Source organism: Oncorhynchus kisutch, linkage group LG25 (assembly GCF_002021735.2).
Source record: "Oncorhynchus kisutch isolate 150728-3 linkage group LG25, Okis_V2, whole genome shotgun sequence".
In the NCBI taxonomy this organism is placed as follows: domain Eukaryota; kingdom Metazoa; phylum Chordata; class Actinopteri; order Salmoniformes; family Salmonidae; genus Oncorhynchus; species Oncorhynchus kisutch.
Genome location: NC_034198.2, coordinates 42,637,681 through 42,658,550, shown reverse-complemented (window position 1 = coordinate 42,658,550; position 20,870 = coordinate 42,637,681). Strand labels below are relative to the sequence as shown.

The following is a 20,870-nucleotide window of genomic DNA, read 5'->3' as shown; positions in this document are numbered from 1 at the left end:
CTGCCATCTAGTGGTGTCCAGCCCTAATTACGAGGCTATAAGATCCACTTGTTTATTCATGCCCCCCCCCCAAAGTACTGGTAGAGTTAATCGTACAATTGCATTTTTATTAGCTAAAACAATCTCAGTTCTTACGAAATAGGAAACCAAAACAGGGAAGGACTGCCTGAGCTTGACCAATAAGAAAACAGATTGTTGAAACATACCACACTTTAGATAACCACGTGGATTTGGGATAATTTTATTTCAGTTAAAATTGACCGATGGATCAGTTTCAGGCTGAACAGAGAGGCCGTCAGCCAGTGATTATTGGTCACAACAAGCTCTCCATCATTACATTAGAAACATTGATTAGCATAAACAGGGTGAGGTCAGTCAGCACATTGGTTGGCTGAGTGGGACACTGCAAAACAGGCTTGACGGGGAGGGTGCACATGAGCATGTTGTTAGATGTCTCCATCCCCAATGGCACCTCGTTCCCTTTATAGTGCACTCCTTTTGACCAGAGGCCATAGGGCCCAAGGTGACATTAGGGGGACAGGGAAGGGAGTCACATTTTAGACCACACCCCTAGGTGCTACAGTGGATTCGTCACCCACGGCAACGGACAAGCCAACAAAAATGTACACAGGTCGCAACTAAAAAAATAAAAAACTGGCACCTTACCCCCTATATCAAATGCACTACTTTAGGGACAAAGGTACCATTTCAGAAACATCCAATTTAATAATAAAACTAAAGTATTCTACACAATTCAACAGTTTCTACAAACTAGAGATTTAAATTTGCTTTAAGGAAATGAGACTTCGTTAAACAGAAAACATCCCAGAAAGGGAAGATATATACCGTCACTGCAAGGGATGGTGGTAGGTAGGGCAGCGAGTAGGCTAGAGGGATGGTGGTAGGTAGGGCAGCACTCTTTCACATAGACACAGCAGTATTTATCTTCTCACCCATCTGCTTCACATACTTGAAATGGGCCAGTTTCTTGAACTAAGGAAGCAATCCATGCATTTCAGTCCAGGACAAGGCTTAAACATGTGAAAATCTAATGAGAGCTTTACACAAACCCAGGAATAGTAAAATAATCAGTACAGTATCGGTTTGTCCCTGTAACTAAACAGTCAGGTAGGTAGATTCCCTCTCGAAGCCCCAATACCACCTCTTCCCCCACATTAACTGAAAAGACGTCCACTCCCTTCTCTCAAACCTGCCTGGTAAATTCATTTAGACGAGAGCAAAAAAAAAACATTAAATTCCACATGTTTAAAGAAAAAGAAAAATGGTTTTATTTATTGATTTAAAACTTAAGCAGCGCTAGTGTTTCTCCTTAATTTCCTAAAGGGTCCGAACGTTTAGGGAGGTCTTCTTCTCCACTTCCTCTCCTCCACTCTATTCCCACACGTGACGCCTGCAGTGTGCCACCGCCTGGGAAAGACAAGACCAACAGGTTAGAGACCGCCTTCCCTACAGAATAGTTCGTCCTTTAGTTTATGCATCTGCTGTGATAATAAATATTTTAGACAAGAAAAATAAGATCTGGATGAATTTCCCAGTTAATCATAAATTAATAAAAGTTTCAGATAGACATTTATTGCATTTATTTTATCACTGATATTTATCAAGGCAACCCTGGAATGAAACATTGATCACTGCTGTTACTAAACAAGAAAAATATATATATATTTTCTTAGTAATTTTTTTTTAAAAATCCAAATAACTTCACAGATCTTCATTGTAAAGGGTTTAAACACTGTTTCCCATGCTTGTTCAATGAACCATAAACAATTAATGAACATGCACCTGTGGAGCGGTCGTTAAGACACTAACAGTTTACAGACGGTTGGCAATTAAGGTCATAGTAATGAAACCGTAGGACACTAAAGAGGACTTTCTACTGACTCTGAAAAACACCAAAAGAAAGGGTCCCTGTTCATCTGTGTGAACATGCCTTAGGCATGCTGCAAGGAGGCATGAGGACCGCAGATGTGGCCAGGGCAATAAATTGCAATGTCCGTACTGTGAGACGCCTAAGACAGCACTACAGGGAGAGAACGGACAGCTGATCATCCTCGCAGTGGCAGACCACGTGTAACAACACCTGCATAGGATCGGTACATCCGAACATCACACCTGCGGGACAGGTACAGGATGCAACAACTGCCCGAGTTACAACAGGAACGCACAATCCCTCCATCAGTGCTCAGACTGTCCATAATAGGCTGAGAGAAGTTGGACAGGGCTGGTAGACCTGTTGTAAGGCAGGTCATCACCGGCAACAACGTTGCATATAGGCACAAACCCACCGTCGCTGGACCAGACAGGATTGGCAAGAAGTGCTCTTCACTGACAAGTCGCGGTTTTGTCTCACCAGGGGTGATGGTTGGATTCGCGTTTATGGTCGAAGGAATGAGCGTTACATCGAGGCCTGTACTCTGGAACGGGATCGATTTGGAGGTGGAGGGTCCATCATGGTCTGGGGCGGTGTGTCACAGCATCAATGGACTGAGCTTGTTGTCACTGCAGGCAATCTCAACACTGTGCGTTACAGAGAAGACATCCTCCTCCCTCATGTGGTACCCTTCCTGCAGGCTCATCCTGACATGACCCCCCAGCATGAAAATGCCATCAGCCATACTGCTCGTTCTGTGTTCTGCCATGGCCAGCAAAGAGCCCGGATCTCAATCCCATTGAGCACATCTGGGACCTGTTGGATCAGAGGGTGAGGGCTAGGGCCATTCCCCCCAGAAATGTCTGGGAACTTGCAGGTGCCTTGGTGGAAGAGTGGGGTAACATCTCATAGCAAGTGGAACATCCGGTAGAGTCCATGAGGAGGAGATGCACTGCAGTACTTAATGCAGCTGGTGGCCACACCAGATACTGACTGTTACTTTTGATTTTGACCCCCCCCTTTGTTCAGAGACACATTATTCCATTTCTGTTAGTCACATGTTCGTGGAACTTGTTCAGTTTATGTCTCAGTTGTTGAATCTTGTTATATTCATACAAATATTTACACATGTAGAGTTTGCTGAAAATAAACGCAGTTGACAGTGAGAGGACGTTTCTTATTTTGCTGAGTTTGAGAGCCAGTGAGCACATGAATAGTTCATGTTGCCTGCGTTTTGACTCACGTTGCAGCGTTTCGCGGAGTCCATGTCCTTGCACCAGAAGGCGGGTCCCCAGCTACACTGCTCCATACCCAGAAGCCTTTGCACTGCCTCAGGACAGACCCCCAACTTCTGTAACCAGGGACAACCACACAGAGCACACTGTTAGACAAGCATTCATAACCTTTGATTAATTCAACCAGGCAAGTCCTTTTTTTTTTACCAACTCCGAGACAGATGTTATTCTAGATTGTCCCCCTCAACTTTACTCCTCCCACACCTATATTAAAATATATTTAATTCCAGTGCTCACCATGCAGACAAAGTCAGGGTCCAGCATCTGCAGGAGGAGCTGAACCAGCATGGGCTCATATTGCTCAACCAGCTGGTCACACTGGAGGAGATAGACAGTGGTTAACACCAATGATAGAGAGATCTATACACACACCCAGTCAAGTTGACACACCTACTCATTAAAGGGGATTTTCTTTATTTTTACATTGTAGAATAGTGAAGACATCAAAACTATGAAATCATGTAGTAACCAAAATATTTTCTATTTGAGATTCTTCAAAAAGTAGCCACCCTTTGCCTTGAGAGCATTGCACTCGTGGCATTCTCTCAACCAGCTTTGTGAGGTAGTCACATGGAATGCATTTCAATTAACAGGTGAGCCATGTTAAATTCATGTGGAATTTGTTTCCTTCTTAATGCGTTTGAGCCATTCAGTTGTGTTGTGATAAAAGGTAGGGGTTGTATACAGAAGATGGCCCTATTTGGTAAAAGACCAAGTCCATATTACGGCAACAGCTCAAATAAGCAAAGAGAAACAACAGTCCATCATTTCTTTAAGACTTGAAGGTCAGTCAATGCGGAATATTTCAAGAACGTTTCTTCAAGTGCGGTCGCAAAAACCATCAAGTGCTGTGATGAAACTGGCTCTCATGAGGACCGCCACAGGAAAAGTAGACCCAGAGTTACCTCTGCTGCAGAGGATAAGATCATTAGTGAACTACAACTCAGAATGCAGCACAAAAATGCAGTTCAAGACATTAACATCAACTGTTCAGAGACTGTGAATCAGGCCTTCATGGTCAAAATTCTGTGAAGAAACCTGAAGGACACTAAACAAGGAGACTTACATGGGCCAAGAAACACGAGAAATTGAATTTATGAGATTCTTCGTTAAAACCGCTGTCTTTGTGAGACGCAGAATAGGTGAACGGCTGATCTCTGCACGTGGTTCCCACCGTGAAGCATGGAGGTGGAGGTGTGATGGTGATTTAACTCAAGGAAGACTTAACCAACATGGCTACCATTCTGCAGCGATACACCATCCCATCTGGTTTATGCTTAGTGGGACTATCATTTGTTTTTCAACAGGACAATGACCCAACACACCTCCAGGCTGTGTAAGAGCTATTTGACCAGGGAGAGTAGTGGAGTGCTGCATCAGATGACCTGGCCTCCACAATCACCAGACCTCAACCCAATTGATGAGTTGGACCGCAGAGTGATGGAAAAGCAGCCAACAAGTGCTCAGCATGTGGGAACACCTTTGAGACTGTTGGAAAAGCATTCCAGGTGAAGCTGGTTGAGAGAATGCCAAGAGTGTGCAAAGCTGTCATCAAGACAAAGGGTGGTTACTTTGAAGAATCAAATATATTTTAAAGTTGTTACTAAATTATTCCATACGTGTCATTTCAGAGTTTGCCTCCAATATTATTCTTCAATGTAGAAAACAGAAAGTATAGAAAAACCCTTGTACTGGTAGTGCGCGCGTGTGTGTGTGTGCATACAATAGATGACCGATAGGGGCGCTGTGTTGAAGCCACCATGTCTCCATCTTGGCTCTCCCTCTAATATTTTAGAAGCTCTAGAAAACACTCATGCCAATATGGCCGACTGGTAGAGCCAAAGTATCAGTAATCCAGGGTTTGTGTGTACACACACACTATCGTGTCCAGGAAACACTTAACTGACAGATCGATCCCCCATCACTGTGACAAGCAGATACAATGGTCTCTTATTTAACCAGGATGGAGTCTCCCAACTCACCTCGCTCCTCACGGTCTCCGGGACAAAGCTGCAGACTTTCCTGACTGCGTCTTCGATCTGTGCCTCTGTGGCGTTCTGTTCCAGGATACCGTCGATGTACTGCACAGCCACCTTACACACCTCACAGAACCCACCCGCCTCCACCCGGGCCATGTTCAGCACCGCTGAGAGATGGGGACAGAGTTAACCAACTTAATCTGGGCCATGTTCAGAAATGACACTTGCGTTCCGTTGTGCCCCACATTCGCTTCCTTTTAGCACAATGAACACTACTCACGGATGAAGGCGCGGCTGGCGTCCTTGCAGAGTCCCAACACGGTGCAGATAGTCTTGGGATCAGCCTCCTGCACCAGCAGCTCAATGATGGCCTGGCCGTAGGCCTCAATCAGGTCCTTACACTGGACCGACAGGGAGGAGGGCAGCACAGCGCACACCTTCTCCACAGCACGCACCACATCTTGCTGAGAAGAGAGGGAAGAAGAGAGCACAAGGGTGAGGCATGAACCCTATCATTTCATTTGACTTTTTTTTCCCCTAATCAACCAATCCTATTCTGGCTCAACCCGTAGAGGACTTGGCCACCACTGGGACTAGTTGCCCCAGGTTCCTGTCTTTCTAGGGGAGTCTCCCCCCCCCCCCAGACAACACATCTGCATTGCTTGTCTTCAGGACTTGTAGGCCGGGTTTTTAATAAAAAAGCACTTCATGACACCTGTTGCAATAAGGGTTTCTATATAAAACAAAAAATATAATTTATATTCATTTATTCATATATTCATTTATTAATTTATTTCATCTCCTAGTTTAAGTCATTGACTACACACTATTTATATACCGCTGACAGAATTCTGGTAAGACAACAGCTTGGCTACCAAAATAGCTAACTAGACACAACAAGGTGTGTCACAGTCAACACTTCCCTCTGTTGCTTAAACAAACATCCTGCCATCCGTCAGAGTGACGTCGGTACAAAGACATTACAATAATAACATTGTTATTCCTGTGTGTCAAGGACTAACAAACACTTGGGTCTGAGGGAAGTTTATAAAGACAAAAAAAACTAGGGTTGTGAGTGACTCACTTAAAATAAATCAAATATATTCTGGCTACACATTGCAGACAAGTCAAACAATCACTGTCCACTAGTCTCTCCGTTCTGTTTTAGCACCATGGGGACATTTAAAAAAATAAAAATTTAAGTCACCTGCTAGGATTACTCAAAACTGAAAGATGAGACGGATCCTTCAGATCGGGATATGGTGATCAGATATCCCCTTTAAATAAAGGATGACAATGTTGTTGTTGCATTGTTCAAAACTCGAAGGAAGGCAGAGACTAGCTGAAGAGCAGATCGACAAGTGCCCGGGCTCACAGAAAAAAATGCATTTGCTGACTTCAAGCACACAAGTGCCTTGCTCAAGGGCACAACGGCAGTAGGTAGTACACAGGATATTGAATCTGGTAACCATCTAGCTGCAGCCTAATCCCTGCAGAATTTCCCCAGCAGGCAACTCAGGGGGATTGAACTGGCAAACCTCCGGTTACCGCACCCCTTATCAAACCGATCCGGGAGTGTAAGGATTACAGATCATCGAATTTTTTCGAGTCATGATCAGCAGCGTCACAGGTCTTCATCATCCAGAATACCAGAGGTGAAGCACAATCACATTTATAATACAGATGTCATAACTATTATTTATTTATTTATTTTTAAACAGTGTCTACTCCGGTTTGAACAGGAAACCCCTTCAGTACTTCCACCAGTCAGTGTTTTATAGCAGGTCGTGACTCGTGTGCAACACGTCAGGTAAAACCTACCTCCGTTTTCTCATCCTGCAGCATGCTCTCCAACTCCTTCATCATGAACTCACACATGGCACATTGAGGGGAGTCACGGGCACGCACCATGTTCTATAGAAGAGACTAGTTAGTATAGCAATACACGGTACCACATGAGCCAGACAATCGAGCTTCTTGGAGAGAGGAACACCCTTTACAGAAAATGTCACTGATGAACAGAGTACCTGCAATGTAACAGTGTCTTTGTCTTAACGTGTTCAGTATCAGGAGGTTAACCTACCGTGGCAGGCTTGACAGCCTCCATCTTAGTGGCAGGAATCAGTTTGACAGCGGGGATGGTTTTGGCAGCCACCAGCTTCATCATGGGGACAGAACTCTTCACATCAGCAGAGCAGAAGCCAGCAAAGGTACAGACATCCTTGGGTTGCTGGGGGGGGGGGGGGGGGGGACGACGTCAGAATGGACACATTCATACCACAGAAAATACCCTGTTCCATAGGCCACGCTAGAACCCCTTCCACCAGTCCCCTGTTCCATAGGCCACGCTAGAACCCCTTCCACCAGTCCCCTGTTCCATAGGCCACGCTACGTTCTAGAAACAGAGGCATGCATTGGGCAACATGCACCCAGATCAGATGGTTCCAGACACTAATGACGCAATAAGACACTAACAAACATGTTTGTGGCATGAAAAATAAAAAATAAAGTGGAAACAGCACCATCTGCAGTCCAGCATGAAGACATGCACATCAAATACATTTCCAAAAGAAGACTGACAGCCTGCGACCTAAAATAATATGTACATCCGGCACAACTAAACAGACAAACACAGATGCAGATCTAGAGCAGTAGAGGTGAGTCTGAAGTAAGCAGCACTAATACACAACCAGTACAGGAAGCAGATGCTAAAGCTGTGGCCAGACAGATGGGAGTTATCCGTTGACATGTGTTTTTTTTGGGGGGGGGGGCAAATGTCAGTCTTCATGACTGACATTTATGCAACTTGACCTTTCACCGGAGAATGAGTCCATAATACAATTTTCATCCAAGTCACTGTGTGGCCACAGCCTCAAGGGTGAGAGACTCAAAGCTGAACAGAGAGAGAGACACCTACCTGTTCCTAGAGACCAGCAGCAACCAGAAAAACCCCAGAGGATGGGGGGGGGGAGAAAGAGAGCAGAAAGGCAAATAAATGGATGGAGGAGGGGATGAGGAGAGGGAAGAATCTTTTTTTATCAGCAGGCTAGGAGCTGTATGGGCTAAATGTATCCATTGTGCTGAACCAAATCACATGATCCTCCAACCCCTTTCCCTTTCCTGTAACTACATCTCGGCCCAGTAGTGGGAAAAGTTTGCTCTTGCTCCATATCACCCTGCAGTCTGTTTATTATCTGTCATGTGATATTCAGTGGTGGAGAAAATACCGGTCATACCAGAGTCATTTTCTATTATTGTTAAGGGAATTTTTATCAATGATGACTAATTATGTATACATTTCAATCAGGACTGACTAATCAGAATACTAGTATGTTACTATATATGTACTAATCAGAATACTATTCTATATATGTATGAGTTCTTTTTCTTGATCCCAGTACTGAAAATAATGTGTGTGAACGTGGGCAAAAGTTAGAAAAATGACTGTCTGTTCCTGCTATTTGAATGCTTATCAACACAAGAAAACATCGACTCGTAAATTATATTAAATTGGTAGGATGTGGGAAGGCTTTTCGACACAGCCTTGGTACTGGAACGGAGATGGCACGGGGTAGTGTTAGAACTAATGACGTCATTTTCAGTTTATAACCTGTGGTAACCTGTATTGTGGCAGTACTCTCTTGAATAAAGGCTGTGACTTTACTTTTTAAGACCGGGCTCTGTCCATTCTTATAAAATAAGGGTCTTACAAATTCTTATGAATTGACAGTGTTTCATTTTAATTGGGAATTAAAACAGAGGAATTAAATTCCTTCAACAATTATTAAACAGGACCTAGTTATTAGTGCTCAAGTAAGTCACCCAGTAAAATACTACTTGAGTAAAAGTCTAAAAAAGTATTTGGTTTTAAATTTACTGAAGTATCAAAAGTCAAAGTAATTGCTAAAAAAATATGAATCATTTCAAATGCCTTAAATTAAAACAATCTAGACAGCACAAATTAGTTTGTTAATTTACAGACAGCCGGGGGGGGGGGGGGGGGGGGGGGCGACACTCCAACACCGTTTACAGACTAAGCATTTGTGTTGTTCTCTGTTTAGTGAGTCTGTCAGATCAGAGGCAGTAGGGACGACCAGGGATGCTCTCTGTTTAGTGAGTCTGTCAGATCAGAGGCAGTAGGGACGACCAGGGATGCTCTCTGTTTAGTGAGTCTGTCAGATCAGAGGCAGTAGGGACGACCAGGATGCTCTCTTGATAAGTGTGCAAATCAGACCATTTTACTGTCCTGCTAAGCACTGTTGGGTAAAAAAAGCCAAGGCTAGCTTTTTCAAGCAGAAATTTGCTTCCTGCAACACTAACTCAAAAAAGTTCTGGGACACTGTAAAGTCCATGGAGAATAAGAACACCTCCTCCCAGCTGCCCACTGCACTGAAGATAGGAAACACTGTCACCACTGATAAATCGACCATAATTGAGAATTTCAAAAAGCATTTTTCTACGGCTGGCCATGCTTTCCACCTGGCTACTCCTACCCCGGACAACAGCACTGCACCCCCAACAGCAACTCGCCCAAGCCTTCCCCATTTCTCCTTCTCCCAAATCCATTCAGCTGATGTTCTGAAAGAGCTGCAAAATCTGGACCCCTACAAATCAGCCGGGCTAGACAATCTGGACCCTTTCTTTCTAAAATTATCTGCCGAAATTGTTGCCACCCCTATTACTAGCCTGTTCAACCTCTCTTTCGTGTCGTCTGAGATTCCCAAAGATTGGAAAGCAGCCGCGGTCATCCCCCTCTTCAAAGGGGGGGACACTCTTGACCCAAACTGCTACAGACCTATATCTATCCTACCGTGCCTTTCTAAGGTCTTCGAAAGCCAAGTCAACAAACAGATTACCGACCATTTCGAATCTCACCATACCTTCTCTGCTATGCAATCCGGTTTCAGAGCTGGTCATGGGTGCACCTCAGCCACGCTCAAGGTCCTAAACGATATCTTAACCGCCATCGATAAGAAACATTACTGTACAGCCGTATTCATTGATCTGGCCAAGGCTTTCGACTCTGTCAATCACCATATCCTCATCGGCAGACTCGACAGCCTTGGTTTCTCAAATGATTGCCTCGCCTGGTTCACCAACTACTTCTCTGATAGAGTTCAGTGTGTCAAATCGGAGGGTCTGCTGTCCGGACCTCTGGCAGTCTCTATGGGGGTGCCACAGGGTTCAATTCTTGGACCGACTCTCTTCTCTGTATACATCAATGAGGTCGCTCTTGCTGCTGGTGAGTCCCTGATCCACCTCTACGTAGACGACACCATTCTGTATACTTCCGGCCCTTCTTTGGACACTGTTAACAACCCTCCAGGCAAGCTTCAATGCCATACAACTCTCCTTCCGTGGCCTCCAATTGCTCTTAAATACAAGTAAAACTAAATGCATGCTCTTCAACCGATCGCTACCTGCACCTACCCGCCTGTCCAACATCACTACTCTGGACGGCTCTGACTTAGAATACGTGGACAACTACAAATACTTAGGTGTCTGGTTAGACTGTAAACTCTCCTTCCAGACCCATATCAAACATCTCCAATCCAAAGTTAAATCTAGAATTGGCTTCCTATTTCGCAACAAAGCATCCTTCACTCATGCTGCCAAACATACCCTTGTAAAACTGACCATCCTACCAATCCTCGACTTTGGCGATGTCATTTACAAAATAGCCTCCAATACCCTACTCAACAAATTGGATGCAGTCTATCACAGTGCAATCCGTTTTATCACCAAAGCCCCATATACTACCCACCATTGCGACCTGTACGCTCTCGTTGGCTGGCCCTCGCTTCATACTCGTCGCCAAACCCACTGGCTCCATGTCATCTACAAGACCCTGCTAGGTAAAGTCCCCCCTTATCTCAGCTCGCTGGTCACCATAGCATCTCCCACCTGTAGCACACGCTCCAGCAGGTATATCTCTCTAGTCACCCCCAAAACCAATTCTTTCTTTGGCCGCCTCTCCTTCCAGTTCTCTGCTGCCAATGACTGGAACGAACTACAAAAATCTCTGAAACTGGAAACACGTATCTCCCTCACTAGCTTTAAGCACCAACTGTCAGAGCAGCTCACAGATTACTGCACCTGTACATAGCCCACCTATAATTTAGCCCAAACAACTACCTCTTTCCCAACTGTATTTAATTTTAATTTATTTATTTATTTTGCTCCTTTGCACCCCATTATTTTTTATTTCTACTTTGCACATTCTTCCATTGCAAAACTACCATTCCAGTATTTTACTTGCTATATTGTATTTACTTTGCCATCATGGCCTTTTTTGCCTTTACCTCCCTTCTCACCTCATTTGCTCACATTGTATATAGACTTGTTTATACTGCATTATTGACTGTATGTTTGTTTTTACTCCATGTGTAACTCTGTGTCGTTTTATCTGTCGAACTGCTTTGCTTTATCTTGGCCAGGTCGCAATTGTAAATGAGAACTTGTTCTCAACTTGCCTACCTGGTTAAATAAAGGTAAAATAAATAAATAAAATAAATAAAAAATGGAGTAAAAAGTACATTTCCTTCTCTACATTCCTAAAGAAAATAAAGTCTTGAAATATATAAATAGTAAAGTCAAATACAGATACCGCCAAAAAAACAAAACCACTACTTAAGCAGTACTTTAAAATATTTTTTACACCACTAGTAATATTATGCAGATCTCCCGGCTAAATGAGGCCTAGTTATTAGCGCTAACTGTGAACCGTAACAGATCTCCTGGCTAAATGAGGCCCGTAACAGATCTCCCGGCTAAATGAGGCCTAGTTATTAGCACTAACTGTGGACCGTAACAGATCTCCCGGCTAAATGAGGCCTAGTTATTAGCGCTAACTGTGGACCGTAACAGATCTCCCGGCTAAATGAGGCCTAGTTATTAGCGCTAACTGTGGACCGTAACAGATCTCCTGGCTAAATGAGGCCTAGTTATTAGCGCTAACTGTGGACCGTAACAGATCTCCTGGCTAAATGAGGCCTAGTTATTAGCGCTAACTGTGGACCGTAACAGATCTCCTGGCTAAATGAGGCCTAGTTATTAGCGCTAACTGTGGACCGTAACAGATCTCCCAGCTAAATGAGGCCTAGTTATTAGCGCTAACTGTGGACCGTAACAGATCTCCCAGCTAAATGAGGCCTAGTTATTAGTGCTAACTGTGGACCGTAACAGATCCCCTGGCTAAATGAGGCCTAGTTACTAGTGCTAACTGTGGACCGTAACAGATCTCCCGTAAAGGAGTTACTCACCATGGACATCAGCTGCTGGACGATAAGAGGGGCGTACTGGCTGACGTACTGCTTGCACTGAAACAAGAGGACAGGAAGTGGTACAACAAACGTGCTCTGCTAGCATCATAGATTAAAAGTAATGGGGGGGGGGGGGGGGGGGTTGCAAGTTGTATTTTACTGTTGTTATAGAAACCAGTCCCCTAACCGGGTCAGAGACCACACTGGTTCTGGATCTGCAACTAACTAGACAACAAGGCCTCTCACCAGGTCAGAGATACCAGGCCCCAGCAGGTCACACTGGTCCTGGATCTGCTCGATCAGAGAGTTGACAAAAGTAGAGTTCCTCTTCGCCTCCTCCTGAGTGTCTGTGATGAACTTCACACAGTCCTCACACACATCTCCAGTCTCCTACAAGGAGACAGAAAACATTCACTAGGGAATAAGGAGTAGCAGTTACATCAACACGCACCCCAGTATGAATCAGTAGTAGTTTAAAGTTGCTACTGTGTTAGTGTTCAGTAGGGGGAAATGTTTTGAAAACAGGGATGTACAAAGAGAATTTGTCCAATGACAAAAAAAGATTTCAGTTTCCCGTTGCGAAACGATTTGGTACTTTGTGCCCTACTGAACACAACCCAGATGCATCTAGATTTAGTATAATAGGAAGTCAAAGGCAGAATCACATGTCTCCCCCCCCCCCCCAAGCCCTTTTAGGCACACAAAGAACATGACCATGTACCTGTGCCGCAGCAGGTTCCTGCTTGGTGTTATCCTGCGCCTGAGGGTAGAGGAGCCCAGGGACGTTGAGGAGGAAGGGGGCGACCCTCTGGGCTAGGTCTACCTGGGGGATCTCATTGGACGTGAGCTGGGGGATCTGGTTGGACTTGAGCTTAGCCAGCCTGGCCAGAGCTGCCTGCTGGGAGTCACACAGCCCCATGGCACCACAAGCCACCTGAGGATCCTCCTGGGAAACAATCAACGTCCGTCCACTTTAGGTCACGACAAGCTGCATCTCACTACACAGCATAAATAGACCCCTGGATCCTCACACTGCTACGGAGGGGATGACGGCTCATAATTAAATGGTATCAAACATGAAACCAATTGAATGGCATCAAATGGTTTCTATTTCCAGCCATTATCATGAGCCCATCCTCTCCAATTAAGATGTAACCAACCTTCGGTGACAAAACTATTTAACTCCGGGTCAGTTTTCCCACTCCAGACCCAGATTAGGCCAACTCCTACACTATTTAACCCCGGGTCAGTTTTCCCACTCCAGACCCAGATTAGGCCAACTCCTACCTTAAAAACTATCTACACTGAAAGGGTGTTTGTCCAGGAACTATGGATGTGTGTTGTTGACCATCTGGTGCTGAAGCCATGGCAGGTTGAACTGAGAGGGATGAAGCCTTTCGGACTGTTAGTCACAGGAAGCAGTCGAGGCCCACAAAGAACCGTCTGTCTGTATGACCAGAGATCCAGCCAGCATCCTAAATGCCTCTCATTCAACTAGTCCCCTAGCTCACATAGACACTCTACTGTGTGGCCCCTTGAGTTTACAAACAGAGTCTGATAAGGAGAGAGTAATACATTTACTTTTCTACAGAGAGAGCGACTCCGAATGCAAATCTAATGCCCAAGATGGCCCTATGAAAGGCTCAAATCCATTAAGTGCATAGGATTGCATAGTGGGCAACAAGGTTGCTCTACCTCACTGTCAAAATGTGAACCGTTAACCCACTGTAATTCATTCATTAACAGATCTCTGTCCACGGACCAGACTGTATTAAAGACTGGACATTCAGTCCACTTTTACACATCAGTTCAGCTGTCTACCATCTCAACACTAATAAGCATTAAAAATCACCACCTCATTTTTAAAAAAATAGTATTTATTTTAACTAATGTTATTATACAGTGTTTGGTACATACCAGTTCTCCAGTGATGATACCCATAAGGATAGGGTAGTAGCTGTCTACCAGCTCCTTACACTCTGCAGACAGATTCTTGTCAGGAACCAAGGCACAGGCCTTCTCCAGGTAGCCCAGGATCTCACCCTGGAAACACACAGATCTCAGAGCCTCAGGACACGTTGTTGTCGTCGTCGTGTCTGGCGTCTCCCCTGGGAGAACAACTACGACACCCTACTCAGAGGACTGTTTGAACAATGGTAGCTATGGCCAGGGTATCTTACGAACTCAATTAGGGACTGGAAAACGGTTCTGGCATAAATGCACCGATAGTTTACGCTGGTTGGAAGAGTGGTAAAATAAAAACAGATTAGTCAGTTAACAACAAATTCTTATATTCATTGACGGCCTACCAGGGAACAGTGGGTTAAACTGCCTTGTTCAGGGGGCAGAACGACAGATTTTTACCTTGTCAGCTCGGGGATTTGATCCAACCGCTAGGCTACCCCGCCTCCTACCGCTAGGCTACCCCACCTCCTACCGCTAGGCTACCTGCCACCCATGGTAGAGCATGAATTTGTTTTCAGCAGCAAAAGTTGTGGAACAATCTTCATCCCCCATGACGCACCTCAGTAGCGTTGTCTTTCAGCAGCTGGTCCACCACAATCAACACCTCCTTACACAGGTCACATGGCACAGATTTCTGAAACAGAAGGAGGGGGAGATGATTAGAGTGACAAAACCCCAAGGCCAGGTCAAACAATGCCCACCTGTTGAGCCATTTACACAGTGAAAGACAAGGGCTTAGAGCAGCATTTACCCAAACTCTGTCGTCATCCCCCCTGGGTGCACCAACGTTACCAAAACTGTCCTCCCCCCCCGGGTGCACCCTGGGGGAGGGGCCCAGGACAAAGCTTGGGTAACGTTGGTCAAGATCTCTGCTCCTTCAGTAGCCAATAACTTGCTAGATACAGCAGGCTAGAATCTCACCATCTGGGGTTGGTTCCATACGTTCTGTTGGCAGTGGACCACGGCGCCGCAGATAGAGGCAGTCTTCACATTGTGGCACCAGTAGGGAGGACCACGGGCACACTGTTCAGTACCCAACAGAGGGGTGGCGACGGCTACGAGGACAAAAAAATAAAATAAATCTAGCGGGTTATTTCAACACATACCCATCTAACCAAACTGTTGTCGGCGCGTTACACAATAGTACTAGAAAAGTCACTGCCCCATTCTTGAATAAAACAGTGTTACATTTGACACATTGTCATTTAGCAGACGCTCTTATCCAGAGTGACTTACAGTGGACAACGAGAGCATAGATTTCCATCCCGGTCCCCTGTGGGCATCAAACCCACAACCCTAGTGTTGGAAGTACCATGCTCTACAAGCTGAGCAAGTCATTTGTTTAGAAGTAAAAGCACTGCATCGTAGGGCTAGGGGTGTCACAACAGCCCCGGGTTCAATTCCAGGCTGTGTCACAGCCGGCCGTGACCGGGAGACCCATGAGGCAGCACACGTTTGGCCCAGCGTCGTACAGGTTAGGGGAGAGAGCTCTGCCGGGATTTCCTTGTCAAATAAACCAGCAACGTGATAGATGGTTAATCATGTGACAACAATTTCAGCAGACATGACATAGATCACCTAGTGCTGCTGGAGCAATAGTCTACATACTGAGGCTGGACCCGTATCGAGTGGGTCATTGTGACAACAGCCTAAAGATAGATTGTAGATAGGACACGGCATGTGTTTAGTAAGCACAAAACATTCAGAAAGGGGGGGGGGGGGGGGGGCACTATCTGTACTTGTCCAATGAGAACCGCTAATTTTCCATAGCAAAACCTTATCTACAGTACACCATAGGAATCTAAGGCATTAGGAAACACAACTGAAACACTCAGTCATGTTCACATGCTGATAATACCCACCCACCCCTCCCTCTTCTCCTCAGCAGTCAGGTCACATGACTAGGCAGATAAAAACAAGCTATTGCTCAATATGATGTAATGGGCCTAGGCATCACAGGGACATGTTTCAGCATTGTCGAACTCCCCAAAGAGCAAAGTCTTTAAGCTACAGTTTCAGTGAGTCAGCATAGATAAAGTATAATTAAACAATAAGGCTCAATGGGTATGGTATATAACCCCCCCCGACAGCAGGCCTAATGAATAGCCTATGATGAACATCTTGTCTACAGAGCAAGAATGACTCCTAATGACGTAGGAGTGTCAAACCACTATTCTCATAGTGAATGGAATTATTGTGCTGTTCGCTTTGCCAACTGGGTGCTCTAAAACATCTCCCCAAAACCAAAGGGGAACGAACACAAGAGCAAGTGTATTGCAGAAATGGCAAATATGAGTAAGCATGTGACAAAAACAATTTAATGCTTAGTAAACAGGTGTTTACGCTTACTTATGGGCCATTGTAATAAAGACCTTGTTCTTACCAGACTTGCCCAGTTAAATTAAGGTTAAAAAAAATATATATACACACGTGGTACCAGGATTACATCAATGTGTAGGGGGTCAAGGTAATTGAGGTAGCTATGTACATATAGGTCAGGATAAAGTGAGGAGGCAACAGGATATATAAACAGTAGCAGCAGAGGAGTCATAAGAGTTCCTGCAACAACAAGGGTCAATGCAGATAGAGGCTGATGAGTAATCATATAACTGGCCGTGTCGTAAAGATAAGTGGATCGTCTACGAGACGGTCTTTATGACAGTGTGATCCAATTCCAAAATACAACACCAGGAGTCAAGGAGGAAGAAGCTAGAAAAAGGATTAGCCATTGTCACACACAGCAGCAATAAGCAACTCTCGATCTACTGACCAAACCAGGACACAAAATGGAACTAGCTTGTGCATGTTTATTACAACAAAGCCCTTGTAACAATACTAGCCTATACGGAAGTGAGTTTTGCTTCTCTAGAACCCAGTTTGTATAAGGGGTTCTATAGGGGACGTGACAGACTGCATGATTGATTTATTGAATGTGTTCGGCAGTAATCAGCAAAAAAAAAAAGCCAAAGCGCTGGGCGATTAGTGCTTTCCTAGGTCAGACTGGTTCGATTTTTTTTTTATAAATTTAAATTCAAAAAAAAAAAAAAAAGTTTAACATCAGTTTGAATTTCTTTGACCTTTGGTCATTATTGCATAATGCATTTAATTGGAGCTTTTTCATGGAAATTCCAAAACCAAAGTTAGTGAACATTCAAATGCCAAAACATAGAAAATATTCCATTAGCTAGCTGGTCCACATTGGGTAGACATCAATAGAGCAGTACATTAAATGGAGAGTATCCTGGCCCGTTACAGCACCGCCTGGTATGGCAACTGGTCATGCATACGGTCCAGACTATTTACATTGGACCCCCCCCCCCCCCCCCCAAACACACAATTTCTTGAACTGGATTGTAGGTAAGCAATTCACTAAGGTCTATCTATACCTGTTGTATTCAGCGCATGTGACAAATACAATTAGATTATATTTTCTCTGCATTGTTGGGAACGGCCCATAAGTACTGTTAGAATAAGATGTAATAAATAAAAGACGGTGAATAGGAGAGCAAGTTAGATGGAGTGTGATTGTGTAAGACAACAGATCCACACTTTAGTTTTTCCCATAAAGAATATTTGCATAAAGTGCAGACTCACTGTACACGTATGTTTGTTTACATAAAATGGTGATATAACAGTTATGCCATCACTGCCATTTACCTGCGCAAACGGGTGTTAATGATTTAGTTATTTCCTAAAACAGGTTAGGTGAAAAGAAAAACATTTGGCAGGGCTAGCTACTCTGCTTCGATAGCTAATGCGTCACACCAATGTCTGAGCTATACAAATAAATATAAAGTAGCTATCATGAGTTGCTTTGATATTATATATCGTGGCTTTATTTTTTAAATTACTTTAACATTGTGTCCTTTGGCTAAAAGTTAAATCAACCGGACCACAGCTAACCTTGCCAGAGTATCTTGCTGGCTAATAACTCCCTGGCCAAGTATCTATAGTTAGTTAGGTAACTTCCTGTTAGCTAGCTGCTATAGCTAACAGTACACTAGGCTACAGTGAAGTTAGCTCCGATTCATAACGTAGAAATAAGACACAAGTTATCTAGCACAAAGTTTTTTTTTTTTTATCATTCTCTAGTTACACATCTTGAATGTTCATAAAGTGAAGTTTAAAAAACAAGTTACTTAAAATTGGTCATTGGACGAGATTGTATTTAACCGTTGGTTGCTACAGTAACGTTAGCTGGCTAAGCTAACGTCGATACGTATTCTCTATACTACATATTTATCTATGATACAACAAAAAAGCCAACTATGTACCTAGTTAACGTTACACTAATCAAATCGTTTTCCAATGTAATGTGTATCGTATTACCTGCCGAGATGAAAAACAAAGCGAGGTACAGCATGACTGCGCTGTTTATGTCCGGTTGAAAGCTGTTCTTGTTCTGTCGACTGTGTGAATTTGAATGGCGACTGTTCGGTTTTGAGCACTGCAGTGCAGGGTGGAGGAGGAGGAGGAGCCTGTCCAGGGTCTGAGCACTGCAATGCAGGGTGGAGGAGGGGGAGGAGCCTGTCCAGGGTCTGAGCACTGCAATGCAGGGTGGAGGAGGGGGAGGAGCCTGTCCAGGGTCTGAGCACTGCAATGCAGGCTGGAGGAGGAGGAGGAGCCTGTCCAGGGTCTGAGCACTGCACTACAGGGTGGAGGAGGAGGAGCCTGTCCAGGGTCTGAGCACTACACTGCAGGGTGGAGGAGGAGAAGGAGCCTGTCCAGGGTCTGAGCACTGCACTGCAGGGTGGAGGAGGAGGCGCCTGTCCAGGGTCTGAGCACTGCACTGCAGGGTGGAGGAGGAGGAGGAGCCTGTCCAGGGTCTGAGCACTGCACTACAGGGTGGAGGAGGAGGAGCCTGTCCAGGGTCTGAGCACTACACTGCAGGGTGGAGGAGGAGGAGGAGCCTGTCCAGGGTCTGAGCACTGCACTGCAGGGTGGAGGCAGAGGAGGAACCTGTCCAGGGTCTAAGCACTGCACTGCAGGGTGGAGGAGGAGGAGCCTGTCCATGGTCTGAGCACTGCACTGCAGGGTGGAGGAGGAGGAGCCTGTCCAGGGTCTGAGCACTGCACTGCAGGGTGGAGGCGGAGGAGGAGCCTGTCCAGGGTCTAAGCACTGCACTGCAGGGTGGAGGAGGAGGAGCCTGTCCAGGGTCTGAGCACTGCACTGCAGGGTGGAGGAGGAGGAGCCTGTCCAGGGTCTAAGCACTGCACTGCAGGGTGGAGGAGGAGGAGGAGCCTGTCCAGGGTCTAAGCACTGCACTGCAGGGTGGAGTGGGGGTGGTGGAGGAGGGCTGCACTGGGTTTACAGCATGTCTCATAGTCAGGTGACTTCTGAGCCCGGACATGTGACGGTCTTGTCTGGGTCTATTTGATTGATCAGCGTTTTCTTCTTCTTCTTTTTTTTTGCCTTTGAAAAATAGTTAGTAGATCATTATGTAAGGTATCATTATTGTAGTTATATGTAGACAAACATAGCCTACTCATTATCCCCCCCCCCCCCCACACACACACACACACACACACACACATATGACTAAAAAGGTTGCAGTTGAAAATGAGAACTTGTTCTCAACTGGCCTACCCGGTTAAATTAAGTTGAAATAAATAAAACAAATCAATCAATCAAAAGGCTATAAGGTCTTTATTTCTCCACACATTGCCTGGATTGATACAAATGAGTAGCCTATGATAATTAAGAGTGCAATTAAAGCACATGATAAGATCACTGAGTCACTGTGGGTGATCACTGTATTCAAATATTTAACTGATCTAATGAAACTTGATTTGATTTCTACTGAGTGTTGGTACTCAATTTAGTGATTTTACATGCAAATAATCCAATTTTAACATACCGAGGAGTTAAGTTTAGGGTTATCTTTGCATAGCCTTTCCCATGCTCTCCCCAGGGAATATGTAGGCCTATTACTGTAATGTATTGCTCCAGGCTCTAGATTTATTTTATGCGATTACGTTTTACAGGATGGATGGTGAGAGAGAGAACAGACACATTTCCTCAAATATAGGCTAGGCCTACATTGCCTTATGACAGACTGTTAAATAGCCATCACTAGCATATTAGAGGCTGCTGCCCCATAGACATAGACTTGAAATCACTGGCCACTTTAATAAATGGAACACTAGTCACTTTAATAATGTTTACATATCTTGCATTACTCATCTCATATGTATATACTGTATTCTATCCTATTCTACTGTATTTTAGTCTATGTATTACTCATCTCATATGTATATACTGTATTCTATCCTATTCTACTGTATTTTAGTCTATGTATTACTCATCTCATATGTATATACTGTATTCTATCCTATTCTACTGTATTTTAGTCTATGTATTACTCATCTCATATGTATATACTGTATTCTATTCTACTGTATTTTAGTCTATGTATTACTCATCTCATATGTATATACTGTATTCTATTCTATTCTACTGTATTTTAGTCTATGCATTA

The 20,870-nt window shown here is 44.5% G+C and overlaps 1 protein-coding gene across 2 annotated transcripts; it reads right to left on the bottom strand.

The window, feature by feature from the left end:
• Window positions 1-222: 222 nt before the first annotated feature.
• On the bottom strand, window positions 223-18,889 carry LOC109894716 (prosaposin). 2 transcript variants are annotated; one of them, XM_020488408.2, is made up of 15 exons: window positions 18,722-18,854; window positions 15,314-15,447; window positions 14,952-15,026; window positions 14,345-14,470; window positions 13,149-13,373; window positions 12,674-12,817; window positions 12,428-12,484; window positions 8,083-8,088; window positions 7,249-7,395; window positions 6,987-7,079; window positions 5,446-5,629; window positions 5,169-5,332; window positions 3,424-3,504; window positions 3,135-3,242; window positions 223-1,428 (listed from the first exon to the last, which is right to left on the bottom strand). In XM_020488408.2, exons 1-15 carry the CDS (start codon window positions 18,753-18,755, stop codon window positions 1,393-1,395), a joined length of 1,614 nt encoding a protein of 537 aa, XP_020343997.1. In that variant the 5' UTR covers window positions 18,756-18,854; the 3' UTR covers window positions 223-1,392. The 2 variants fall into 2 exon arrangements, with proteins under 2 accessions (XP_020343997.1, XP_020343998.1); XM_020488409.2 differs by lacking the exon at window positions 8,083-8,088 and having other exon boundaries at window positions 18,722-18,889.
• Window positions 18,890-20,870: the final 1,981 nt, after the last annotated feature.